General features: G+C 42.2%; 3 protein-coding genes across 6 annotated transcripts in view; 2 read left to right on the forward strand and 1 right to left on the reverse strand.

The window, feature by feature from the left end:
* The window catches only part of spns3 (SPNS lysolipid transporter 3, sphingosine-1-phosphate (putative)), a 31717-nt gene extending 19628 nt beyond the window's left edge, over window positions 1-12089 (forward strand). Inside the window, exons 4-13 of one of the 2 annotated variants that reach the window (XM_029699585.1) lie at window positions 392-528; window positions 2809-2960; window positions 3523-3589; window positions 4168-4310; window positions 6395-6547; window positions 6696-6885; window positions 7101-7166; window positions 9072-9170; window positions 9675-9846; window positions 11754-12089. In XM_029699585.1, coding sequence (XP_029555445.1) covers window positions 392-528; window positions 2809-2960; window positions 3523-3589; window positions 4168-4310; window positions 6395-6547; window positions 6696-6885; window positions 7101-7166; window positions 9072-9170; window positions 9675-9846; window positions 11754-11818 — 1244 coding nt within the window. In that variant the 3' untranslated portion in view covers window positions 11819-12089. The remainder of the gene's footprint in view (window positions 1-391; window positions 529-2808; window positions 2961-3522; window positions 3590-4167; window positions 4311-6394; window positions 6548-6695; window positions 6886-7100; window positions 7167-9071; window positions 9171-9674; window positions 9847-11753) is intronic. The other variant, XM_029699587.1, reaches the window with a different exon arrangement.
* A 4996-nt stretch (window positions 12090-17085) lies between these two features.
* Window positions 17086-22973, forward strand: LOC115153915 (heterogeneous nuclear ribonucleoprotein A/B). Of its 2 annotated transcripts, XM_029699588.1 has the most exons (9): window positions 17086-17210; window positions 17656-17867; window positions 18203-18371; window positions 18472-18630; window positions 18750-18905; window positions 21077-21182; window positions 21418-21618; window positions 21710-21795; window positions 22348-22973. In XM_029699588.1, the coding sequence occupies exons 2-8, from the start codon at window positions 17665-17667 to the stop codon at window positions 21778-21780; spliced, it is 1065 nt and encodes a 354-aa protein (XP_029555448.1). In that variant the 5' UTR covers window positions 17086-17210; window positions 17656-17664; the 3' UTR covers window positions 21781-21795; window positions 22348-22973. The 2 variants fall into 2 exon arrangements, with proteins under 2 accessions (XP_029555448.1, XP_029555449.1); XM_029699589.1 differs by lacking the exon at window positions 21710-21795.
* A 1382-nt stretch (window positions 22974-24355) lies between these two features.
* On the reverse strand, window positions 24356-27285 carry tmsb (thymosin, beta). Of its 2 annotated transcripts, none has more exons than XM_029699590.1 (3): window positions 27169-27285; window positions 25328-25452; window positions 24356-24742 (listed from the first exon to the last, which is right to left on the reverse strand). In XM_029699590.1, exons 2-3 carry the CDS (start codon window positions 25425-25427, stop codon window positions 24705-24707), a joined length of 138 nt encoding a protein of 45 aa, XP_029555450.1. In that variant the 5' UTR covers window positions 25428-25452; window positions 27169-27285; the 3' UTR covers window positions 24356-24704. The 2 variants fall into 2 exon arrangements, with proteins under 2 accessions (XP_029555450.1, XP_029555451.1); XM_029699591.1 differs by having other exon boundaries at window positions 25328-25432; window positions 27169-27275.
* Between the last annotated feature and the right edge of the window lie 225 nt (window positions 27286-27510).

Consider the following 27510-nt stretch of genomic DNA (forward strand, 5'->3'; position numbering starts at 1 on the left):
AGAATGCCAAGAGTGCGCAAAGGGTGGCTACTTTGAAGAATCTCAAATATAAAAATGTTTTGACTTGTTTAACACTTCTTTGGTTACTACATGATTCCATATGTGTTATTTCATAGTTTTGATGTCTTCACTGTTATTCTACAATATAGAAAATAGTAAAACAAGAAAAACCCTTGAATGAGTAGGTGTGTCCAAACCTTTGACTAGTACTGTGTATTTTCCTTCTTTATTATTTCCCCCTTAACCCTAATTGGAGTAAAGTAATGGACAACAATAAGGCTCCTACTTCCACCAATACTTAGGTTTCTATTTCTCACTCAGACAAAATGAATAATCCTGTCTCATGATATTGCAAACTGTAAACACACTTAAATTGTTAATGCGTTTACAGTTTTCATCTGCAGTTTCATTATTTTGGCTCCAATCTTTGGGTACCTTGGCGACCGCTACAACAGGAAGTACATCATGATTGGCGGGCTGAGTGTGTGGGTGGTGATGACCCTGAGCAGCTCTTTTGTCACAAAATCAGTAAGTAAGACATTGGCTGTGATCGAGAGCATCAAAATCGTGGTGTATCATGGGTAAATTGTGACTGAATGATCTACAAATAATATTCAGTAGTTATTTATGATGCAAGGTGATTTGTAGATCAGTCAGGCTCAACACGCAATCTGTGATTGCTACCTAACTTTTTTGACTTTTTAATTCATGATATACAGTTGAAGTCGGAAGTTTACATACACCTTAGCCAAAAACATTTAAACTCTGTTTTTCACAATTCCTGACATTTAATCCTAGTAAAAATTCCCTGTCTTAGGTCAGTTAGGATCACCACTTTATTTTAAGAATGTGAAATGTCAGAGTAATAGTAGAGAGAATGACTTTTTTCAGCTTTTATTTCTTTCATCACATTCCCAGTGGGTCAGAAGTTTACATACACTCAACTTGTATTTGGTAGCATTGCCTTTAAATTGTTTAACTTGGATCAAACATTTCGGGTAGCCTTCCACAAGCTTCCCACAATAAGTTGGATGAATTTTAGCCCATTCCTCCTGACAGAGCTGGTGTAACTCAGTCAGGTTTGTAGGCCTCCTTGCTCGCACACGCTTTTTCAGTTCTGCCCACAAATTTTCTATAGAATTGAGGTAAGGGCTTTGCCACTCCAATACCTTGACTTTGTTGTCCTTAAGCCATTTTGCCACAACTTTGGAAGTACGCTTGGGGTCATTGTCCATTTGGAAGACCCATTTCCGACCAAGCTTTAACTTCCTGACTGATGTCTTGAGATGTTGCTTCAATATATCCACAATTTTCCTGCCTCATGATGCCATCTATTTTTTGAAGTGCACCAGTCCCTCCTGCAGCGAAGTACCCCCACAACATGATGCTGCACCCCTGTGCTTCACAGTTGGGATGGAGTTCTTCGGCTTGCAAGCCTCCCACTTTTTCCTCCAAAAATAACAATGATCATTATGGCCAAACAGTTGTATTTTTGTTTTATCAGACCAGAGGACATTTCTCCAAAAAGTAAGATTTTTGTTCCCGTGTGCAGTTGCAAACCGTAGTCTGGCTTTTTTATGGTGGTTTTGGAGCAGTGGCTTCTTTCTTGCTGAGCAGCCTTTCAGGTTATGTCAATATAGGCCTTGTTTTACTGTGGATATAGATGCTTTTGTACCCGTTTCCCCCAGCATCTTCACAAGGTCCTCTGCTGTTGTTCTGGGATTGATTTGCACTTTTCGCACCAAAGTACGTTCATCTCTAGGAGACAGAACGCATCTCCTTCCTGAGCGGTATGACGGCTGCGTGGTCCCATGGTGTTTATACTTGCGTACTATTGTTTGTACAGATGAATGTGGTACCTTCAGGCGTTTGGAAATTGTTCCCAAGGATGAACCAGACTTGTGGAGGTCTACAATTTTTTACTGAGGTCTTGGCTGATTTCTTTTGATTTTCCAATGACAGTCAACTTAGTGTATGTAAACTTCTGACCCAGTGGTATTGTGATACAGTGATATATAAGTGAAATAATCTGTCTGTAAACAACTGTTGGCAAAATTATTTGTGTCATGCACAAAGTAGATGTCCTAACCGACTTTGTTTTGTGGAGTGGTTGAAAAAACGAGTTTTAATGACTCCAACCGAAGTGTCTGTAAACTTCCAACTTCAACTGTATAGCCATTGATTCTTAAAGAATATAATGTATAAATGCCTCATGAGGTTTGTTCAACTGTCTAACCCCATCAGAACCCCAAATATAGGCTTGTTTTACTCTTTTTGTTTGTAACATGCGCAGTTAGAGCTAGTCCAGGATGTGACTTTGCTGGCTAGCTCAGTTCTGCCCCCCTCTCATTGTGGATCTCAAAGTTGATGGCCGACCGGGATACTGCAGGCTGCTTATATGATCGTTATAACTTCTTCTGTGTACGATTTTTAAAATGATCGGTGCAAGGACTCACAGTTGGGTCTGAAATGATTGATACGCTTGATAAAGATTAGTAATAATGACTATAAAATTAGCTATTTTATACAGTCATTATTTGCTCATCTTTATCAAGGGTGTAAATCATTTCAGACCCGTCTTTACATCTGGTGTAGTAGAAGCAAGTATTGGCACCATGAAAAAATATATTTACAGAAATATTACCCACCAAGATTACCATTTTCCCATTCACTATAATGGGGGATCCTGCATTCTGAAAAACATCAGTGCGCAGAACCCCGGTCGATCTTTTCATTTCATGGCTTCACTGAGATGGGGCGGTCGTTCTCCCCTGGACTGGTAAAGTTTCAATATTGTTGCATTGTCAGTATTTCTGGTTGCTGGTGCTGTTGAGAGCCCTGGTGGGGACAGGAGAGGCCAGCTACTCCACCATCGCCCCTACCATCATAGGAGACCTGTTCTCTGGAGCCAAGAGGACCGTCATGATCTCTGCCTTCTACATCTTCATCCCTGTTGGAAGGTCAGATTCCACACCGTAGCTTAATAATCCTCACGGTGTCCTCAACACACTACTAATGGTGTGCGGCTGAAATGGCACCCTATTCCCTATTTAGTGCACTACTATAGCACCCTATTCCCTATTTAGTGCACTACTATAGCACCCTATTCCCTATATAGTGCACTACTATAGCACCCTATTCCCTATTTAGTGCACTACTATAGCACCCTATTCCCTATATAGTGCACTACTATAGCACCCTATTCCCTATTTAGTGCACTACTATAGCACCCTATTCCTATTTAGTGCACTACAACTTTTGACCAGATCCACGTGGAATAGGGGAGCATTCAGACTCATGCATGTGAAGTGTGCACTGTATCTTGCTCTAGTGGTTTTTGCAAAATAGCAGAAATCTCGTAATCAAGTCACAGGCAAGGGGGATCACACTGGAGAAAGAAAGCAAACCAAGACTAAAATAAGTCTCTCTACAACCAAACAGAACGTTGGGTACTAGCATTCCTTTTGGGCATTAGGCTAGTTCACATTCCAATGTCAATGTCTTCCTGTTTGTGTTTTTCAGTGGTCTGGGATACATAATAGGATCCTCTGTTGCCAGTGCCACTGGAGACTGGCGTTGGGCCTTACGGGTAAGTCCCAGAAACACAACCTATTCTATTGAAATGAAGCAGCACACCTCCAGTCCCCATGTTGTGACACACACATCTTTATAACACACCTCTAATCCACACACACTGTGGCACATTATCTTCTCAGTATTTCATCAGGTGTCTATTCATTCTGAAAACCATTTACCGTGTTAGAACCAAATGGAATGAAACGGGGCGGGATCAACAAATACCTTAATTTGTCCAATAAAAACTTTTGTTTGCGTTTTCAATTTGGAGTGAACGGTTTCTGTTGCAAAACGTTTTGTAACAGACAAAACTTTTTGCCACAGAATCGGCATAATGTTTAGACCCCTGATGTGTTCTTGCAGCTTCCTGTTCACAAGCAGGGTCTGTCATGAAATAATGTCATTTGAGATCGGACAGTAGTAGTTCTATCTGAAGAAGCAGATGAAATCATGTCATCCCTCCTGAGTCCTGTTGCCTGGCGACAGAAAGCAAGAGCAGTAGATATTCTCTCTGGTTTGATGACTCATATTTGTCTGCCGTTCTCCCTGTCTGTCTGTTGGTATCTCTGTCTGTCCATCTGTCTGTCTCAGCTCAATCCCATCCTGGGTTCCCTGGGTCTGCTCCTGCTGGCTGTGTTGTGCCCCAACCCCCCACGAGGGGCCTCTGACGCCCATGGAGGAAGTACCATAGAGCACACCTCGTACCTGGAGGACGTCAAGTACCTTCTGAAGAAGTGGGACAAAATGAGAACACATAATGCATCTTGTCTCCTTGATTGAATACTGTGTCTCCGACTCAGGGCCGGCAGTAGCCTTTTCGGGGCCTACCCACCTCGTGGGTCAAACATTTATTGACCCCTCTCTTGGCGGTGGAGAGAGAAAATAGCAATTTTACAGCTACACTATATATACAAAAGTTTGTGGACACCCCTTCAAATTAGTGGATTCAGCTATTTCAGCCACACCCGTTGCTGACAGGTGTATAAAATCGAGCACACAGTTATGCAATCTTCATAGACAAATATTGGCAGCAGAATGGCCTTACTGAGCTCTGTGATTTTCAACTTTGTACCTTCATAGGATGCCACCTTTCCAACAAGTCAGTTCGTAAAATTTCTGCCCAGCTAGAGCTGTCCTGGTCAACTGTTAGTGCTGTTATTGTGAAGTGGAAATGTCTAGGAGAAACAACGACTTAGCCGCGAAGTGGTAGGCCAGACAAGCTCACAGAACGGGACCGCTGAAGCGTGTTGCGTGTAAAAATAGTCCGTCCTCGGTTGCAACACTCACTATCGAGTTTCAAACGGCCTCTGGATGCAGCATCAACACAAGAACTGGAAGCTTCATTTAAATGGTTTGTATTTTTTGTTAACTAGGCAAGTCAGTTAAGAACAAATTCTTATTTACAATGATAGCCTACCCCGGCCAAACCCTAACCCGGACGACAATGGGCCAATTGTGGGTTTCCATGGCCGAGCAGCCACACACAAGCCTAAGATCACCATGCGCAATGCCAAGCTACGGCTGGAGGGATATAAAGCTCGCAACGATTGGACTCTGGAGCAGTGGAAATGCGTTCGCTGGAGTGATGAATCATGCTTCACCATCTGGCATTCTGAAGGGTAAATCTATGTTTGGCGGATGCCAAGAGAATGCTATTTGCCCGAATACATAGTGCCAACTGTAAAGTTCGGTGGAGGAGGAATAATGGTCTAGGGCTGTTTTTCATGGTTCGGGTTAAGCCCCTTAGTTCCAGTGGAGGGAAATCTTAATGCTACAGCATACAATGACATTCTAGACAATTCTGTACTTCCAACTTTGTGGCAACAGTTTGGGCAAGGCCCTTTCCTGTTTCAGCATGACAATGCACCCGTGCATAAAACGAGGTCCATACAGAAATGGTTTGTCGAGACTGGTGTGGAAGAACTTGACTGGCCTGCACAGAGCCCTGACCTCAAACCCATCTAACACATTTGGGATGAATTGGAATGCCGACTGCAAGTCAGGCCTAAACGCCTAACATCAGTGCCCGACCTCACTAATGCTTTTGTGGCTGAATGGAATCAAGTCTCTGCAGAAAGCCTTCCCAGAAGAGTGGAGGCTATTATAGCAGCAAATGGGGAACCAACTCCATATTAATGCCCATGATTTTGGAATGAGATGTTTGACAAGCAGGTGTCCACATACTTTTAGTTGTGTAGTGTATTTTCACATTTTGCAGTTTTAAGATTATTTCCTGCAATAATACACATTTTGCCATGATTTATGCCATGTTAATATGATGAGAGGGACTAACAAAATCAATTGGGGGCCCTCAGGAGGTCCGGGGCCTGCCTGCCCAGTCGGTAATTCAGCCCAGATTACTACCAGGTTTAGATAGCTGGCTAGACTAACTTGCCTCGCAATCTAAAACATTTTAGCTGACATGGGTTAATTGAGTGACTGTCAGTGACTGACATAACAAGAGGAAAAAGTGCTGATGCACTACCACATTTCAAAATGGCACCTTTGTCTAACTAAGTTAAGACCCCGACTGAGTTCTTTTAAACAAAAACAAAAAAGTGGGTGGGAGGCCCCTAGCCCCATGCAGTAGGCTTACAAGGGAAGGGTATATTACTGGTCATTTTCAAAGTTTACCAGTAAACTACTGGAATTTTGGAAACTTTCAGGATTTTATGTAATTGTCATAACATGTCAAATATATAAAATTATTTTTAAATAAAAAAATAGAATGACAAAGCTGTGAAACATTCTTCAAAATATAACTCACCAACTTAGTGAATGCTGTTTGTTTAATATCTCTGTTTATTTCTCCATGCAGTAAGAGTTTTGTGTGGTCGTCTCTGGGAGTTACTGCCATGGCTTTTCTGACTGGAGCTCTGGCCTTCTGGACACCCACCTTCCTGAGCCGAGCTCGGGTCACTCAGGGCATCCAGCCACCCTGCAACACTGAACCCTGTGACACCTCCGACAGGTATGAACAAATAAATTAATGAACAAATTAATGAAAGCCTTTTTTTTTTGCCTGAACTCTGACCTTTTCATTCTCTTTGCTTGAATTCCTTAAAACAATAACACTTTAGTTACATGTTTCAACTGTTTTTTTAAATCTTTCTGTCCAGTTACATCTTTGGGGTGGTGACGGTGGTGACGGGTATTTTGGGTGTTTCGTTGGGCAGCACCATCTCCAGGAGACTGAGGGACAGGGTGCCCAACGCAGACCCCCTCATCTGTGCTGTGGGCATGCTCAGCTCCGCCCCCTGCTTCTTCTTCGCCATCGTACTGGCGTCTACAAGCATCCCTGCCACTTATGTATGACATCAGCTCTTTAGCTTTTTCTGCTTACTCTTTGGGGTTGCCAGGTTACTGTAAAAATCCCTTTGTGACAAGTGCTGATGGACAAAATACTTCTGAAATTAATTTGATTGAGGTCCTGCTCTCACTAGGAGCTGCTAAAATGCTTTTGAACAAATGCTACGTTGACCAGATGTTGTTTTGGATACCTGTAAATGTCTCATTCTGCTCAGGTGTTCATCGGCATTGGGGAGACTCTATTGTCACTGAACTGGGCTGTTCTAGCTGATATCCTACTGGTGAGTTTGATTCACTGATATACACTGCTCAAAAAATAAAGGGAACACTAAAATAACACATCCTAAATCTGAACGAAAGAAATAATCTTATTAAATACTTTTTTCTTTACATAGTTGAATGTGCTGACAGCAAAATCACACAAAAATAATCAATGGAAATCCAATTTATCAACCCATGGAGGTCTGGATTTGGAGTCACACTCAAAATTAAAGTGGAAAACCACACTACAGGCTGATCCAACTTTGATGTAATGTCCTTAAAACAAGTCAAAATGAGGCTCAGTAGTGTGTGTGGCCTCCATGTGCCTGTATGACCTCCCTACAACGCCTGGGCATGCTCCTGATGAGGTGGCGGATGGTCTCCTGAGGGATCTCCTCCCAGACCTGGACTAAAGCATCCGCCAACTCCTGGACAGTCTGTGGTGCAACGTGGCGTTGGTGGATGGAGCGAGACATGATGTCCCAGATGTGCTCAATTGGATTCAGGTCTGGGGAACGGGCGGGCCAGTCCATAGCATCAATGCCTTCCTTTTGCAGGAACTGCTGACACACTCCAGCCACATGAGGTCTAGCATTGTCTTGCATTAGGAGGAACCCAGGGCCAACCGCAACAGCATATGGTCTCACAAGGGGTCTGAGGATCTCATCTCGGTACCTAATGGCAGTCAGGCTACCTCTGGCGAGCACATGGAGGGCTGTGCGGCCCCCCAAAGAAATGCCACCACACAATATCTGACTGACCCACTGCCAAACCGGTCATGCTGGAGGATGTTGCAGGCAGCAGAACGTTCTCCACGGCGTCTCCAGACTCTGTCACGTCTGTCACGTGCTCACTGTGAACCTGCTTTCATCTGTGAAGAGCACAGAGTGCCAGTAGCGAATTTGCCAATCTTGGTGTTCTCTGGCAAATGCCAAACGTCCTGCACGGTGTTGGGCTGTAAGCACAACCCCCACCTGTGGACGTCGGGCCCTCATACCACCCTCATGGGGTCTGTTTCTGACCGTTTGAGCAGACACATACACATTTGTGGCCTGCTGGAGGTCATTTTGCAGGGCTCTGGCAGTGCTTCTCCTGCTCCTCCTTGCACAAAGGCGGAGGTAGCGGTCCTGCTGCTGGGTTGTTGCCCTCCTACGGCCTCCTCCACGTCTCCTGATGTACTGGCCTGTCTCCTGGTAGCGCCTCCATGCTCTGGACACTACGCTGACAAACACAGCAAACCTTCTTGCCACAGCTCGCATTGATGTGCCATCCTGGATGAGCTGCACTACCTGAGCCACTTGTGTGGGTTGTAGACTCCGTCTCATGCTACCACTAGAGTGAAAGCACCGCCAGCATTCAAAAGTGACCAAAACATCAGCCAGGAAGCATAGGAACTGAGAAGTGGTCTGTGGTCACCACCTGCAGAACCATTCCTTTATTGGGGGTGTCATGCTTATTGCCTATAATTTCCACCTGTTGTCTATTCCATTTGCACAACAGCATGTGAAATGTATTGTCAATCAGTGTTGCTTCCTAAGTGGACAGTTTGATTTCACAGAAGTGTGATTGACTTGGAGTTACATTGTGTTGTTTAAGTGTTCCCTTTATTTTTTTGAGCAGTGTATTTTGACTCTTCAGATGGCAAATTGCATTAACCAAACAGTTTCAGTGGGTTAGGCATATGTTCCTGTGTGACAAAGTCTTTATAACTTTCCAACCCTGCATCCAAAGAATGGACTTGAGCAAGCTAGTTCCTGATTCTACTTATGTGACAAAGCCATATATATATATATATATATAAATGTTGTCACACACATCTTTATAACACACCTCTAATCCACACACCGTGCAGTGTATTTATAAGTCAATGAGTTCAATGAGTTCACCTGGATGAGTTCACCTGGATGTATTCCTTCTCTTCTCAGTATGTGGTGGTGCCAACCAGGAGAGCTACAGCTGAAGCTCTGCAAATCATGGTCTGTCATCTCCTAGGAGATGCCGGAAGCCCTTACCTGCTAGGAGCTGTAAGACTGTCATTCATGGTTGAATCAAAACTCTTAGGCCTACAGTATGGTGTGTATGTCGCAGATTGACATTTATTGGGATGAGTCTTGTCCTTGAGGCAGAACTGAGCGATTTTTACTAGATGGGCCAGCTGCAAAGTCAAAATTGGCTATATTGTAAGAAATCATGAAAACAAAAATGAGCTTTTTGGTCTTAATTTAAGGTAAGGGTTAGTCAGTAGGGTTAGCAGTGTGGTTAGGGTTAGGTCTAAAATCAGATTTGATGACTTTATGGCTATGCCAGCTAGTGACCACTCAGGAGGTTTGCCTCCAGAACAACATTCATGACAAAAAACGCTAACCTGCGTGCGTGTACGTCAGTAACCAGTGACCATCAAGGTTGAGGTCAATTTCAATTTAAAAAAATGTTCTCATTAAATTATCATTGATTTGACTAAATTTAATATGGAATTGAGTCAGACCCCTGTGACGACTGCCTCTTTTCTTGCCCCTATCGGTCTGTAGATCTCAGACGCTCTGCGTACATACCAGCCTGACTCTCATACGTGGAGTTTCCGTAGTCTGGAGTACAGTTTCCTGCTGTGCCCTTTCGTAGGGGTCCTGGGTGGACTCTTCTTCCTCATGACAGCCCTCTACGTCACAAAGGACAGGAAGAACGCAGAGCTACTCACTGCAGGTACTATAGTACCGTATGTTTTCATATGGGTATATGGTTGACGTATGGTTTCATATGGGTATATGGTTGATGTATGGTTTCATATGGGCATATGGTTGACGTATGGTTTCATATGGGTATATGGTTGATGTATGGTTTCATATGGGTATATGGTTGACGTATGGTTTCATATGGGTATATGGTTGATGTATGGTTTCATATGGGTATATGGTTGATGTATGGTTTCATATGGGTATATGGTTGACGTATGGTTTCATATGGGTATATGGTTGACGTATGGTTTCATATGGGTATATGGTTGACGTATGGTTTCATATGGGTATATGGTTGACGTATGGTTTCATATGGGTATATGGTTGACGTATGGTTTCATATGGGTATATGGTTGATGTATGGTTTCATATGGGTATATGGTTGATGTATGGTTTCATATGGGTATATGGTTGACGTATGGTTTCATATGGGTATATGGTTGACGTATGGTTTCATATGGGTATATGGTTGACGTATGGTTTCATATGGGTATATGGTTGACGTATGGTTTCATATGGGTATATGGTTGATGTATGGTTTCATATGGGCATATGGTTGACGTATGGTTTCATATGGGCATATGGTTGACGTATGGTTTCATATGGGTATATGGTTGACGTATGGTTTCATATGGGTATATGGTTGATGTATAGTTTCATATGGGCATATGGTTGACGTATGGTTTCATATGGGCATATGGTTGACGTATGGTTTCATATGGGTATATGGTTGACGTATGGCTTCATATGGGTATATGGTTGATGTATGGTTTCGTATGGTTTCATATGGGTATATGGTTGATGTATGGTTTCATATGGGTATATGGTTGATGTATGGTTTCAGATGGGTATATGGTTGAAGTATGGTTTCATATGGGCATATGGTTGACGTATGGCTTCATGGTTGACGTATGGTTTCATATGGGTATATGGTTGATGTATGGCTTCATATGCGTATATGGTTGATGTATGTTCTGCTTGTATGTTTTTCGACTAAACATGCCAGAACTGTGAGGGTTAGGTTTGAGTTAGTCTCTTGTGATACGATTAAATAAATGTCTTGTTACTGGCACGTGAGATTTGATTCTTGGCGCCAAGGTTAGATTTGATACTATTTGAGTTGTTATATGCCATACAGTTCTACATCCTACCTTTTTAATGTTCTAGAAGTATGATGCAAAGCCAAATAAGTGTGTGCGTGTGTGTACGTGTGCATTCTTCTGCACATGCGGGTTTGAGGCTGGCAGTGGACTAAGAGCTCTTGGAGTGTGTTTGGTCGTTGTGTTCGCTAGCGTTGGTGCCGAACAGAGTCATGACACATGATCGTGATGCTTACACAAGGCCATGCCTGGACAGAGGCTCTCTTTGTCCCCTTCATAACTCCTCTGAACCATCCCAACACGCTTCCTCTCAGAAACTGCTCTTCCTCACACCCGGATAGACAACACACACGCACACACACAATCAGTACAGGTCCTTGATTAGGTTAAAAGGGAAACAGACAGTGAGAAGGCAAGGCTCCCTCCACATACAAAGACAAAATTGTGTTTTAAGTTTAGCATCTTGTAAGTGTAGTATCTCAGATACCTCACAATCCTCTTCAGTCTGTGGGCCTGTGTTTATGAGTCGTGATAGAAGACCCACCACCTCAGGAGATAAGAGTTGGTTCCTTCCTTCCTGATAAGCTTTTCTGTCATCTCTCTCTCTCTCTAATTTCCGACCTGTATTACTCACATCAGTCATCTGCAAAGCAATTGTTTCACATGCATGATACCGTCTAGTAGTTGCCTTTGTGTTCCAGGCAGAAAAATTTTTCATGTCTAATACTGTTTCCCTGGGTCTCTATCTTACTGTACCTCTCTCTGTGTGTTTCAGGGGTGTGTGATCCAGTAGATCCTCCTACTCAGTTTAGTGCCATAGCAGGCTCCACAGATTGCTGAGGTGAAACTGGGATCCTTGGAGGACACTCGGGCCAGAGGAAGATATGTTAGATTAGATGTTGTTTGGTATGTGAACAAACTGAGAGTTGGGGTGACTGTCTGTAGTACCCCAGACCACTCTATATGAGAAAATAATGGAACTGGTCAAAAAAAGTGAATATAGAAAGATTCCAAAGCTGCACACTGATCCAAAGAAAATGAGTTGTGGTCCATCGTACACAGAACTGTTGTTAAATTATGTGCCTTTTATTACAAAAAATGTACACCATTTTATAATTACTGTCTTTTTGTCTGACCACATCAATGTTTTTATCTCACACAACCTTAATTGGGGTGGCAGGTAGCCTAGTGCTTAGAGCGTTGGGCCAGTAACTGAAATGTTGCTAGATTGAATCCCCGAGCTGACAAGGTAAAAATCTGTTGTTCTGCCCCTGAACAAGGCAGTTAACCCACTGTTCCTAGGCCGTCATTGTAAATAAGAATTTGTTCTTAACTGACTTGCCTAGTTAAATAAAGGTAAAAAAAAAAATGTAATCTAAAAAATAATAATAGTCCTTGTAGTGTCCTAAACCATACCTGCCCCTGAACAACTGAATTTTCTGGGGAACAAACCAGCAACAATTGAAAAAAACCCATTTAAGACCAGCGGATGAATCTGTCAACCCATCCATTTTGTTAGGACGTTCCAGATTGACCTCTCTACCTCCCCAGGCCCAAGCTTCCCTCTCCCACCCAGCAGCCAGCTGCTTCTTGCTAATGAGGATAGTAGGGGGCCTGGGGCTGGGCTGTAGCAGGAGGTCCTTGGTTTGAGATGGAGGCTTCTCCACTCCACCTCACAGTGTGCAAGGGAATCCCCTGCCAATTCTCACTTTTTTCTAGCTTGGTCAATCCACCTATTAAAATAACTGCAAAATTATTAGAATAATGACCATGTGGCAAAGAAATGTGGAGTTTAGTTGCTGTTGAGTGTATGTACACTGAACAAAAATATAAAAGCAACATGCAACAATTGAAAAGATTTTACTGAGTTACATATAAGGAAATCGGTAAATTGAAATAAATGAATTAGGCAGTAATCTATGCATTTCACATGACTGGGCAGGGGTGCAGCCATGGGTGGGCCTTGGAGGGCATAGGCCCACTCACTTGGAAGCTAGGCCCAGCCAATCAGAATTAGTTTTTCCCAACAAAAGGGCTTTATTACAGACAGAAATACTCCATGTTTTCCCCAGCACAAGGTGCACCTGTGCAATGATCATTTTGTTTAATCATCTTCTTGATATGCCACACCTGTCAGGTGGATGGGTTATCTTGGCAAAGGAGAAATGCTCACTAACGGGGATGTAAACAAATGTGTGCACACAATTTGAGACAAATAAGCTTTTTGTGCGTGTGGAAAATGTCTTGGATTTTTTATTTCAGCTCATGAAACATGGGACCAACACTTTACATGTTGCAATTATATTTTTGTTGAGTGTAAATATGTGTGTTTTTAAAGTCTTGTCTTACCCAGTGAGCCTATGTTGCACACTTTCAGTCTAATCATATTCACTTGAAATGGCGATGTTTCATCAGGAAAACAATAAATGCAGTTATTCAGACAGCAACACATGGCTGCAGAACAGTTCAGTTGAAACTGAGCAGGAATTAAATACATTACAATAATTTGAGAGTTTAACAGAGAAACGTTTGAATATGCCTATTAATCTTGCAGGATGTGAATGTAGTCTACCATTAGGAAGGCTGCTTGTGTTCTGAGCAGATATTAGGTACATGTATTGTCTGTCCTGACAGTATGCTGGCATTACTGGCTGTGTGGAGACTGAATGGAGTTTTAATATTCCTGAGTTCTGGGCTCTAGCTATTAATGAGCTTGGTACCCTCCATCACCTGACTAATAAGCGGAGCTGTTAAGAGGTCATCTATTTCTACCAACATTCAAGACGCTGCTATCCCACCTGTTCCTCATAATGGTACTGTTCCACTCCTAACCAACCATAATGATATAAAAAACATTTTACAACCAGTACTTGAAGTTTAGGGTGGATTAAAACGATAAAGTATTAAATGACGCCACCTGGTGCCCGGATAGCAACTTACAGTTGATCTCACAGGGGAAGAGCTGTCCACATACAGTTGAAATCAGAAGTTTACAAACACCTTAGCCAAATACATTTAAACTCAGTTTTTCACAATTCCTGACATTTAATCCTAGTAAACATTCCCTGTCTTAGGTCAGTTAGAATACCACTATTTTAAGAATGTGAAATGTCAATAATGGTAGAGAGAATGATTTATTTAATCTTATTTCTTTCATCACATTCCCAGTGGGTCAGAAGTTTACATACACTCAATTAGTATTTGGTAGCATTGCCTTTAAATTGTTTAACTTGGATCAAATGTTTCGGGTAGCCTTCCACAAGCTTCCCACAATAAGTTGGGTGAATTTTGGCCAATTCCTCCTGACAGAGCTGGTGTAACAGTCAGGTTTGTAGACCTTGCTCGCACACGCTTTTTCAGTTCTGCCCACAAAATTTCTATAGAATTGAGGTCAGGGCTTTGTACGGCCACTCCAACACCTTCAATTTGTTGTCTGTAAGCTATTTTGCCACAACTTTGGAAGTATGCTTGGGGTCATTGTGCATTTGGAAGACCCATTTGCGACCAAGCTTTAACTTCCTGACTGATGTCTTGAGATGTTACTTCAATATATCTACATAATTTTCCTGCCTCATGATGCCATCTATTTTGTAAAGTGCACCAGTCCCTCCTGCAGCAAAGCACCCCCACAACATGATGCTGCCACCCCCGTGCTTCACAGTTAGGATGGTGTTCTTTGGCTTGCAAGCCTCCCCCTTTTTCCTCCAAACATAACGATGGTCATTATGGCCAAACAGTTCTATTTTTGTTTCATCAGACCAGAGGACATTTCTCCAAAAAAGTACAATCTTTGTCCCCATGTGCAGTTGCAAACTGTAGTCTGGCTTTTTTATGGCAGTTTTGGAGCAGTGGCTTCTTCCTTGCTGAGCGGCCTTTCATGTTATGTCGATATAGGACTTGTTTAACTGTGGATATAGATACAGTCGTACCTGATTCCTCCACCATCTTCACAGGGTCCTTTGCTGCTGTTCTGGGATTGATTTGCACTTTTCACACCAAAGTACGTTCATCTCTAGGAGACAGAACGCGTCTCCTTCCTGAGTGGTATGACGGCTACGTGGTCCCATGGTGTTTATACTTGCGTACTATTGTTTGTACAGATGAACGTGGTACCTTCAGGCATTTGGAAATTGCTCCCAAAGATGAACCAGACTTGTGGAGGTCTACAATTTCTTTGCTGAGATCTTGGCTGATTTCTTTTGATTTCCCCATGATGTCAAGCAAAGAGGCACTGAGTTTGAAGGTAGGTCTTGAAATACATCTACAGGTTCACCTCCAATTGACTCAAATTAAGTCAATTAGCCTATCAGAAGCTTCTAAAGCCATGATATAATTTTCTGGAATTTTCCAAGCTGTTAAAAGGTACAGTTAACTTAGGGTATGTAAACTTCTGACCCACTGGAATTGTGATACAGTGAATTATAAGTGAAATAATCTGTCTGTAAACAATTGTTGGAAAAATGACTTGTGTCATGCACAAAGTAGATGCCCTAACTGACTTTGTGAACAAGACATTTGTGAAGTGGTTGTTAAGTTAGTTTTAATAATTCCAACCTAAGTGTATGTAAACTTCCGACTTAAACTGTATGACACATCACACGTCACTCAGTGCCAGAGGGTTACAACACAGCATTGACAGTGTAAATTCAAACATTTATTCAACAAATAAACATTCAAACATGTATTGTAAATCAACAGGGATAGGCTAAATCAAGAATGTAAAAATAGCTACTAAATAGAGGAGAAAATGATCTAGTAGTTCATACAAGTAAATTAACTTTAAAAATGTATTTGATAATGTTACTTTGCTAGCTACAATGTTTAAATTTGCTGTTGCTAGCTTCCTAGGCCGTCATTGAAAATAAGAATTTGTTCTTAGCTGACTTGCCTAGTTAAATAAAGGAAAAAAAAAAATTAGGCAGCCAAACACAGATGTTTATACTTACATTTAAATAACATTTTCAACTTTCATTCAGAACCGAAAATGTACCTGATTTCATCGTCCGGAAAATACGTATATTTCAATGTCTTTAATGCCTTTTCAACATCTGGCAAAATATGTCTTTTCACCTTTCATTCAGAACCTAAATTGGACCTAATTTCAACGTCTGGAAAATACGTATTTTAGACGCCATTTCAACGTGATTTTGCTTACTGCAACTATTCTACTTTAGCAGAGGCTGCATTTTTTGGTCTCGCCTAGGGAGGCAGAAAGGCAAGGACCGGCCCTGACCCCTTGCCTTGGGGGACATGGTAACTTTAGCAGGACAAAATGCAACTGTACAGACAAAGTGGGAAGGGAAAGAGGAAGAAACAGTCCATCACCAGCATAACTGTAGTTTTTATATCTAAAACCTGCGATTATATTTATAATCCAATCTAATTCGTTAGCTAGTTTGTCAGTTTACATATAGCATTCATTGTATTTAGCTCGCTATCTGTCAGTCAATCGGAGCTGGCTGAATTTCTGCCGTCTTGCGACGCCGCCGGTGCTTCTCCCTTAAGCAGGCCAGGTAGCGATATAAATCAACAGTCAACCCAGTAGGGTCTGGAAACTATAGTCAGCTTCGACTGGTCAATCTCAACGCGATGTCGCGGAGTAGTTCAATAAAATTCAGTTTATTCAAAAAATTCAGTTTATTGGTCTTTCATTGAAAATTAATATGCTACCGTTTTTTTTTATGGCCCCCAAAGTGCTATGTTGGATCTATTGTGAGCTTCTACTTGGTCCCGTGTGGCTCAGTTGGTAGAGCATGGTGTTTGCAACGCCAGGGTTGTGGGTTCGTTTCCCACAGGGGACCAGTACGGGAAAAAAAATAATGTATGAAATGTATGCATTCACTACTGTAAATCGCTCTGGATAAGAGACTAAAATGACGTAAATGTAATTCGGCTGTGGAAGCGTTGCTGAGAGCCCATTTACTACCGAATGGTCAATGTTGTGGGTATTGAAGGATTGGGAGCTTCCCGGAAGAATTTCGGTTTAGTGCCAGGAGGGAACATCTCGTGTGAGTTGCGGTTAGTAGGTGGCACCTTTTTTTTGTGTTGTTGTTGCAAAGAAGCCAATAGGAAAACACTTATCACGACGACAACGTTAGATACCCAATCTTGAATTACTTCTTACAGGGGCGCTCTCTTCCGGTAGTATAAAGATTGCCACGAGTTAGCTCGCCGAGTCGGAGAGTATCCATCTTGAAAAGCAGCCTCCGGGACTTTGCTACATTTTTAAACGGTAAACGCCATTTGTATTTGTTTACAGCTCACGTATTGAGTTAAGTGATTAAACGATGTATGTCGCCCGTCATCAAGCTAGCTAAATAATGTATTGTTACCTCAACGTTAGTTATTGCTAACTAGATTTGTCAAGTCAGGCACCACTGGCAGGCCGTGAACACTAACAGAATAATCAACTAAGTTAGCTAGCTTTAATTGCTAGATAAATCTGTTAAGATGGTTTTATTTATTTTTTGCTGGTGTTTGAATTGTTTTTGTACAGTTTGCATGAATGTGTGTAATGAAGTAATTCGAATACAAAATCAAACCGTTAGCTGAAAGTGGTTGTGTTAGCAACGGTACACGCTAACTAGCCAGAGAAGCCGGTTAGCTTTATGGCCTACAACAAATGTAATACATGTTAGCCAACAGCCAGCTAGCGTTTTATTTTATCTCCGTGGTAGGTGATCACTATGTCTGACGACGCTGAACAACAATTTATGGAGACCTCCGAAAATGGAAACGAAGCCGAAGAACTGAATGGAGCAGAAGAATCCACATTACAGCCCGATGCGGAGGAACAAGAAAAACAACAGAGTTGTGAGGAAGTGGACGCTCAGAACGGAGCTGCAGAGGGGGGACAGATAAATGCAAGCAAAGGCGAGGATGACGCTGGGTAAGTTTTATTTATGGTTGGGTTTTTACATAGCAACTAACGTTGTTATAATACGACTAACGTTTTATCTTTTGTTTAGTCTTGGCGCCATGCCCAGTTCATTTGGGGTGGGGGGGATGGGCTTCAACTGGCTAGCGTTGTTACACTTATGCAATCGGTGTTTTGAGTTGCAGTGATACAACCGAAGTGTGAACTAGCAGTTTTTTATTGGCCTGTACAAGTTTGTAAGCCACAATGTGTGCCCCCCCCCGAACTCGAATGAAATTTAAGTGGCTGCTCAGTTGTCAGTTCATGAGCTTTGTCCTCGATCCTTACTGATCTGTGTTTCTCTGCAGCAAAATGTTTGTTGGTGGACTTAGCTGGGACACTAGCAAAAAAGACCTGAAAGACTACTTCTCCAAATTTGGAGAGGTGACAGATTGTACCATCAAGATGGACTCAAACACAGGAAGGTCACGCGGGTTTGGGTTCATCTTGTTCCAAACAGCAGCAAGTGTAGACAAGGTGTGTGTTCCATGGGAAAGGTGACATGATTTTTGATTTCTTACATTGTGGAAGTTTGGCTTTGTAGACAATTATTTTATTTTTTTGGGGAACCTTGAAGGTTCTTGAGCAGAAAGAACACCGGCTAGATGGACGACAGATAGACCCAAAGAAGGCTATGGCAATGAAGAAGGAACCAGCCAAGAAGATCTTTGTTGGTGGTCTAAATCCAGAAGCCACAGAGGAGACCATCAGAGAATACTTTGGAACCTTTGGGGAGGTTTGTCACTGTCCTATCGTTCAATGATGACCTCTGCATGACCCTCCTGTGTTTTTAGTAGCTACGGATTTTCCCAGTGTTATTAATTTTGTCTCTTTTTTTTCTTCAAACCTTTTTAGATTGAATCCATCGAACTCCCAGTGGACCCCAAATTCAAAAAAAGGAGGGGTTTTATCTTCATCACGTTCAAAGAAGAGTCCACTGTTAAAAAATGCCTTGAGAAAAAGTTCCACAATGTGTGTGGAACTAAAGTAACAGATGGAAAGGAAGGTCTTGTATGTATATTTCTTTATTTTTCTACTTACTGTTGGTGATGTGCATGCTGGGTGCATCCTATAACAATTTGGCTTAGCATCCTATTTGTGTGAAATGCTAACCTGTCTAATTGCAACTTTGTTCATGCATGGTCTTCATTCCCTGCTGAAATGCTTTGGGACATTGTCACGCACCCTGGCTTGAAATAATGTAACCTCTCTAGGGCTGGGTGATATACCATATTTTATGATATACCGGTATGGATGCAGGGACCGGTTAGGGTTTTTACTTTACCTTCTATACCGGTATTTGAATGTTTGGTTTGTTAAATGTGATATGCCATGTGTAATGTCAATTTGTATAGTTTACTTTGCTACTTGAGTCATCTCTCTCTGCTCTTTCCCGCTGTGCCACTTTCCACACAGACCTAGCCACGCCCCCTGTCACTCAAGGAGTGCATTTGATGTTTCTCAACCACGAGACACTTGCATTCAGTCTGCATGGTCAATGCAGCACATGTTGATGACAATGCTCTTTTCACTTTGCTTCTTATTATAGAATGCTAGTGGATTTATATTGACACTTAGTTTGTTTCTTATATCAGCAAACAGCAAGTTTGTCTTTTCTTAGCAAGTTGCCTTAAATCTTGATGCTAGCTAATAAATGTATGGAGTCCGAGCAAACGTGGCTAGCTAATACAGCCTGATAATACCAGTGATGGTGTAGACCTAAATCAGCATGTTTGTGCAACAGTATCTTCTAAATCAAGAGTATGCAAATCAAGAATGTTAGCTACATCAAGTAGCTAAGAGAACATGCAATGTAGCCGATGTTTATAGGATCCCCTAGGAAACACTTATCAACACTTTAGTTCCTACCCTGTCATAATAACTCATCCCTGGCATTTTAATTTGTTGTCGTCTCAAACACTGTATTCAAAGTGCCCACTTATGTTCCAACTATATAATTAGAAAGGTCATTCTATTTCCATGATTCCAACAGTTTTGCTCTAATTCGCAAGTCAAATCGCAGTTGCAACATTTGGTTAATATTTGCCCATATCGTGCAGCCCTACGTGGCAGTGTGGGAATTCTCAATTGAGCAGTGGCGTAAAAATACTTTCAAGTACTACTTATGTAAAAATACTTTTTGGAATATCTGTACTTTACTATTTTTGACAACTTTTACTTCATTACCCTCCTAAAAATACTGTACTTTTTACTCCATACATTTTCCCTGACATCCAAAAGTACTCATTACATTTTGAATGCTTAGCAGGGCAGGAAAATGGTCCAATTTACACACTTGTGAAGAGAACATCCCTGGTTATCTACTGCCTCTGATCTGGAGGACTCACTAAACACACACGCTTTGTTTGTAAATTATGTCAGTGTGACCCTGGATATCCGTAAATAAAAAGGAAATGGTGCCGTCTGGTTTGCTTAATATAAGGAATTTATTATTTATACTTTTGATACTGAAGTACACTTTATCAATTACATTTACTTTTGATACTTAAGTATATTCAAAACCAAATACTTTTAGGCTTTTACTCAACTAGTATTTTACTGGGTGACTTTTAATTGAGTAATTTTCTATTAACGTATCTTTACTTTTACTCAAGTATGGCAATTGGATACTTTTTCCACCACTGCAATTGAGTGCAGGAAATGCAGAAATGATAAAAGTGCTGAAATTTGTTTTCGTTGAATTGAACAGTATAAAAAAAACAATCAGAATGAAGAGACTCATTTAAATCACTTATATATGTTGCCACCCTAGGATCACTCGCTACTCAAAGAAAATGTAGACCTTTTTATTATTCAAAAACTAAAAATACCTTTTTTATACCCTGATATAATATTTTGGCCATATCGCCCAGCTCTAATCCTCACTGACATTTTCATGTTGCATGCAAGAGTTTCAGACCTGTTTCCATGGTGTCAAATTACTAGAATGCTTCGTTTCATCAATTTGAACACTTCTTTGCATTTCAGAATTCTGATCTAAGTGAATTGTATTGACATTCAGTGTCCTCTTGACTGAGATGGGGTCACTGTGAGCTTTAAGCTAAACCCAATGCTATAACTTAAGATGTGACTTGTCTAAATAGCCCTAGCATGTTTGTACTCCATGCTGTGGTATCTTTGCAGCATCTGTATAATTAAACATCCTCGTTTTGTCATCCCAGTGTGAGATCAAAATCGCCCAGCCCAAAGAGGTGTACCAGCAGCAGCAGTTTGGAGGCCGTGGGGGTGGCAGCTACGGAGGAGGCCGAGGAGGCAGGGGCCGTGGCGGTGAGTATTAACTCAACAGGGACCAGGGCATAGAGAAGGCCTGTGTGCAATGGGTTCTACCTGCAGAAAGACAGTCGGGTCTAAGGCTGAAAGATGGGTGTGGTACTCAAGGCAGGGAAGGAGCTGAGAAATTGGATTGCTAATTGGCATCTCTGGACTATGAATATCTTTTTTTTTTTGTGTGAAACTATTTTTGGTCTTTGTCTGACTTGGAACCTCCTTTTGTTTCCCTCAGGCCAAAACCAGTATGGCAACCAGGGCTATAATAACTACTGGAACCAGGGCTATGGCAACCAGGGCTATGGCAACCAGGGCTATGGCAACCAGGGCTATGGTTATGGTGGGCAGCAGGCCTATGGAAACTATGGCGCTTACGGCAACTATGACTACTCTGCTGGATACTACGGAGGCGGCTATGGAGGGGGCTACGACTACAGTGAGTATACAGACCTCTGGCAAGCGCCTACCTGATTTATATGACTTGTCTTTGCACAGAAGCACTCAGTCCTCTCTCTCTATTCCTGCAGACCAGGGCAATACAAGCTATGGGAAAACTCCAAGACGTGGAGGTCACCAGGGTAGCTACAAGCCATACTGATCTCATGTAGTGCAGGTATGCATTTTAGTGCCTTGTAACATTGTGGTCCTATATATATATAGCTGTTAGATTTGTGGCATTGATGCCAATAATTCCTTGCCACGATTTAGTCTGGCCCAGGGGAAAGGCTATTGTGGATTAGAATGAAATTATCCACTGTTCATCAATTGGATTTAGAAAATACCGTTCTGTTGGGGACAGGAAACTTTGTTTAAAAGTACACAACCTCAAATCCTCAAATTTGCCAGCATAATCTGCATCAGAGATGCACCCCTACAACTACACTACTGGATCAATAAGGGTTGGTGTTGCGGTGGACCATGTTCAAAACAATGTTCTAGAGCGGGAGATGGGGAGACTATCTGCTTAAAGCTGCACAGCAAATTTAACAAAATGTCTGCCGTTTCCCTTAATGCTATGCTATGACCGATCTAACCAGCAGCATTGGCTTCCTAATCATCCCCTTCTTGCATGCTTGTTGCTCTAGCTGTTTGCTCTTTGATGCAGGGTGGTGGGGTCGTGTCATAAGTGGTGTGGCAACAATTCCCTTTTTCTCCTCTCTTAAAGGACTCAAGTAATCCAGATTTGAGACTGGGGTGCGGCAGTGTGCGGGACTTGATTCTTTCCTTTGGGATGACAGACTTGAACTCCACTTGTACAGACCATCTGAGGAACTGGGGAAGCAAATGTCACTTTTCCATGTTTTTATTTTATCTTTTTTTTTGGTCCACATTTCCAGAGATGGAAGTGTAATTTTTACTGTACTTTTTGGTACCTTTGAATCTAATGTATTGTATGGTATTTTACATGTCGACTGGATTTACATGAGCATCGGAAGCTGTCAGAGCTTTTGAAATAAAGCAATTTTGAGTAATTTTTTTCTGGTTTCTAGATTACTTTCTTTTCTGACTCTGCAAGTGGCAACAGGACTTTCAACAAGAAATTCGATGTAGGATTGGCGATCATGTAAAAGGGATTGATCTGATTTCATTTAAGATTGTCTCTAGAGAATGTCTGCTTGTATATGGAAGCAACCAATATATTTTGGATTCATTTTAATTTTGACCTGTGTTAAGTGGCATTTATACATTTAGTTGATGCTTAAAATATTGCAAGGGGGTTGCAGCCCCTCTGGAATTTCATTCCACCAATGTCTTTGGCAAATTGTTAGAAATAAACATTTTCGTTTATAATTTGTGTCCATCTCTGTTTTAATGCTTAACTTATGGATACTGTCTTAGCCATTTGAACTTAACACAAATTTACAATCATCTTGTAAAGTATTTGTGCTTTCCCAACTGAGGTTGCTGACACGTTTTGGCACATTTAAGTTAATTAGGTATTTTTGAACATTATGCTTTAATTTTATGGCTGGGTTTACACAGGCAGCCCAATTTTGATCTTTTTGGCAAAAGGTCTGCTCTTATCAGTCAAAACACCATGTAAATGAAGCTGTACACATTGTAAAACGAACACAACTTACATGTAGGCGACGTGGACAGTAGTGCTTTGCAATGGCAGATTAAGTGTGTTTAAAATTCATTGAGTGTCTTGGAGGTGCATGTCAGCTCTACAGCACAAAACAACAGGAATTACCTCTAATCCTAAATTCCCACCTGTTAGTGTTCTGTTCTACGTGATTTAATTGTACAACTGGTGTACCAGGTCTAAATCTGTCCCTGATTGGGAGGGAACAATGGAAAAAATGAAGTGGACCTGGTGTTGGGGTCCATAGTTGAGTTGAGGGGTTCTACACTATCCAGTGACAAATTGCCTGTAAAGCAGCTCACTTATATTATACAGACTAGATCAATTGTATTGAACATGGTGGCATTCTGTACATTTTTTATGTTCTGGAATGTTCAATTGAACTGCAACGGTACTGATTGACCAGTTGAACAATGTGGTGGGGAACATGGTTAGCATGGCCACTGCCCTTTAAATGTTCTCTAACGATCTGTGTTATGTCATTCTGTATTATGTTTTGTGTGGACCCCAGGAAGAGTAGCTACTGCTTTTGTTTCAAGCCACACCCAGCAAACGTACCTCAAAGTCTGTCCAATAACATTTTGGGGAAACTTGTCGTTCAGTACTAACCGTTCCACAACAGTTAGAGCAAACCAATGCACCTCATGTTCTTTTACGGTGCAGTAAAACTTGTGGGGATTTTATAGTCGCAGCCTGGTCCCAGATCTGTTGTCTCCAATAGCCTGGTCCCAGATCTGTTGTCTCCTTCTATAGCCTGGTCCCAGATCTGTTGTCTCCAATAGCCTGGTCCCAGATCTGTTGTCTCCAATAGCCTGGTCCCAGATCTGTTTGTGCTTTTGCCTACTCCATTATCAAGCCTAACAAGTTGGCACGGGAGCAGAAACTGATTGGCACCCAGGCTAGCCACTAATCAATGTTTATTGAACTGCAGCTGCTATTCTGAGGTTCTGGGAAATGTGGAAGACTTCATCTGAAGAGGAAAATATACTGTTAATATTACTGGTTTTGATCTTTAGACCTGTAGTGTACTTTCATTTGAGGACACATCCTGTTAACATGTAAGAACAACATGTAAGAACAACTAACATTTTTTTTTCAATGTCATTTTTATTACTCGGACTAAGATGGTGTTTACACTGGCAGCAACACGTATTTTTCAGAGCTGATCTGATTGGTGAAAATAAGATTTGAATTGGGCTGCCTGTGTAAATGTAGCCAGAGAGACATAAAAAACAAATTGAGCCATAAGTGTTTGGAAAAACTCCTGCTCCTCTGGCTGACTGTAACAGCCAATCCTAATACCCCGTCTTTAGTATTTTTCCATTTTGTTGAGCACCAGTGTGATAAGTCTAGGTCTTGTTATAGTGGTGGTTCTTGGCAGACAGGTCAGATAATCAAATCAAAGTAGCTTGTCTGAAACTCTTCTCTTCCTCTGGTCAATGCGAGGGCTCTCGCTTCCTCTCTTGATCGATTGCTACAACAGAGAAACAAAGCAAATGTTCAACCCTTTGCAATGAAGACGGCCATCTCTGATATTCATGAATAATAAACATTACATTTCCATTATTGAATGATACAATGAACTTCTCTCATCCTCCCTTTAAGGCAAAATGGTTGAGTGAGATGGCTGAGACACCCTGCCTCAGAAGGTCACTTTCACAGATTGCAGCTCTTGAGTTGAAGCACAAATGTTGACTCATCACCACTGTCACCATGTAAAATGTATGTAAATCAGGAGAACATCTCCCCTGTTCGGGACAGGGTACAGTACAAAGTGTCTTTTACAAGGAATCTGTGATTAACGATTTTGGTTAATCTGTTACATATTTACATTTCCATTGTCAATCAACCTATTATATAGAATACCCTCCCTCCTGAACACACACCTTTACATGGATGGGAAATAATGTCCCATGTTTCTGTTGTTGCCTGGTCATTTTGCTAGGGAGAGATGCCAGTATGAAGACTGATCCGTCTAGCAGCCAATGGCACGCCTCACAGGGCTGAGTCCTGGCTCAGGTACATTCATCACTCAGCTAGATTAACAAGATTCACTCACTTTCTTTGGTTGGCAATGGGTTCTTCACTCTGGTCTCTGTCTTCTTCAGCTTAGTCTTATCAAAGCTGGAGATTTCCCTCATGTTGGGTTTGTCAGACATGATGGCTGTAAGTGGAGAAAGAGAGCTGTAAATAAGACAGTAGTTAGTATCAATATGTTACTATCAAAATGGCTACGAGTATGGACACGCCTTAGAATGGAACATGACTCATGTCCTCAGAGTGTTAGGGATTGCTGCCGCTGTCTGTATGTGTATGTAGGTGGGTTGTGAAGGGCAGCAGGTTCTAAGAGGTTCATGGTTGGGTGTTGGTCTCTCTGCCTGGCTGAGTGATCAGGGTGTTGGTCTCTCTGCCTGGCTGAGTGATCAGGGTGTTGGTCTCTCTGCCTGGCTGAGTGATCAGGGTGTCGGTCTCTCTGCCTGGCTGAGTGATGAGGGTGTTGGTCTCTCTGCCTGGCTGAGTGATCAGGGTGTTGGTCTCTCTGCCTGGCTGAGTGATAAGGGTGTTGGTCTCTCTGCCTGGCTGAGTGATCAGGGTGTTGGTCTCTGCCTGGCTGAGTGATCAGGGTGTCGGTCTCTCTGCCTGGCTGAGTGATAAGGGTGTTGGTCTCTCTGCCTGGCTGAGTGATAAGGGTGCTGGTCTCTCTACCTGGCTGAGTGATCAGGGTGTTGGTCTCTCTGCCTGGCTGAGTGATAAGGGTGTTGGTCTCTCTGCCTGGCTGAGTGATCAGGGTGTTGGTCTCTCTGCCTGGCTGAGTGATCAGGGTGTCGGTCTCTCTGCCTGGCTGAGTGATAAGGGTGTTGGTCTCTCTGCCTGGCTGAGTGATAAGGGTGTTGGTGTCTCTACCTGGCTGAGTGATCCCTCATGTCTGCTCCTCAGATCCTCTATGTACTATTGGTCTTTGTTCTCCCCTTTACCATCCTTCATTCTGTCTATCCCCCCTTCTACCATCTTTCTCTCTCTATCTCCCCCTTCTACCCCTCCTTCATTCTGTCTATCCCCCCTTCTACCATCCTTCATTCTGTCTATCCCCACTTCTACCATCCTTCTCTCTCTATCTCCCCCTTCTAACATCCTCCATTCTGTTTATCCCCCCTTCTACCCCTCCTTCATTCTGTCTATCTCCCCCTTCTACTCCTCCTTCATTCTCTCTCTCCCCCTTCTACCATCCTTCATTCTGTCTATCCCCCCTGCTACCATCCTTCATTCTGTCTATCCCCCCTTCTACCCCTCCTTCATTCTGTCTATCCCCCCTGCTACCATCCTTCATTCTGTCTATCCCCCCTTCTACCATCCTTCATTCTGTCTATCCCCCCTGCTACCATCCTTCATTCTGTCTATCCCCCCCTTCTACCCCTCCTTCATTCTCTCTATTTGCCCCTTCTACCACTTGCAGTGAATCTAGCCCTTCCTTTCTCCTCCTAGAGGTATCATGTTAGAGGTAATCAATCACCACCCAGGGAGAGAAAGTGTCTCGTTATATTCCATTCTATTAGTAATATCCCCTCCTGAAATGTCTTCAGTCTTTTTGGGTAACGCTGTCTAATAGCCAGCCTGCTGTGGTACTACAAGTAACCGGCTTTATCGTCCAAGTAAATGAGTAGCATATGGACCGTAATAGATAATATGGCATACTGACACAGATTGTGCGCTCAACCAATCTGTTAACGACGTCGGTTTCCCTGAAGACCACCCCACTGGGGGTGAACGACGCCATTCACTAATATCATATCACTGATATTAGGCTCATGGGCTAACTTTCCACATAAGCTAATAGATGTAGCATATGTAATATGATATACATTTAATATATGTACAGATGTAATGGAGAGTATGTCTTACCTTAAGAGCAGGGTGTGCTGGTTCCAGAAGCTGCACGTGCCAGTGTCTCTCTATTGGCGAGTGGAGAGCTGCGTCTGATACTGCTTGCGTGTTTCAGAAGGGTGTGGGCAGGGGGAAGGGAGGTGGCTATTGATCTGCCCATCTCATCCTTCTCCATACATCCTGACACAACATTAAATATTCATGCCACGTAGTAGGAGGGGCAGCAGCACCACTTCCCAGAGTAACACTGCTGATTCCACACTGATAGAAAAAAACTGTGGCGTCTGAAATTATTGACACCCTTGATAAAGATAATGACTATAAAATACATTATTCAAATACTGGGGAAATTATATTATT

The sequence above is a fragment of the Salmo trutta genome, chromosome 19 (assembly GCF_901001165.1).
Source record: "Salmo trutta chromosome 19, fSalTru1.1, whole genome shotgun sequence".
Lineage (NCBI taxonomy): Eukaryota > Metazoa > Chordata > Actinopteri > Salmoniformes > Salmonidae > Salmo > Salmo trutta.

Bases quoted from the DNA above. Each gene is read 5' to 3' on its own strand.
- tmsb (XM_029699590.1), bottom strand. From the start codon at position 25,427: ATGTCTGACAAACCCAACATGAGGGAAATCTCCAGCTTTGATAAGACT. The intron at 24,743-25,327 runs GTGAGTGAATCT...TCTCTGTTGTAG, and splicing joins CCCATTGCCAACCAAAGAAA to CAATCGATCAAGAGAGGAAG.
- LOC115153915 (XM_029699588.1), top strand. From the start codon at position 17,665: ATGTCTGACGACGCTGAACAACAATTTATGGAGACCTCCGAAAATGGA. The intron at 18,906-21,076 runs GTATGTATATTT...TTGTCATCCCAG, and splicing joins CAGATGGAAAGGAAGGTCTT to TGTGAGATCAAAATCGCCCA. The intron at 21,619-21,709 runs GTGAGTATACAG...CTATTCCTGCAG, and splicing joins TGGAGGGGGCTACGACTACA to ACCAGGGCAATACAAGCTAT.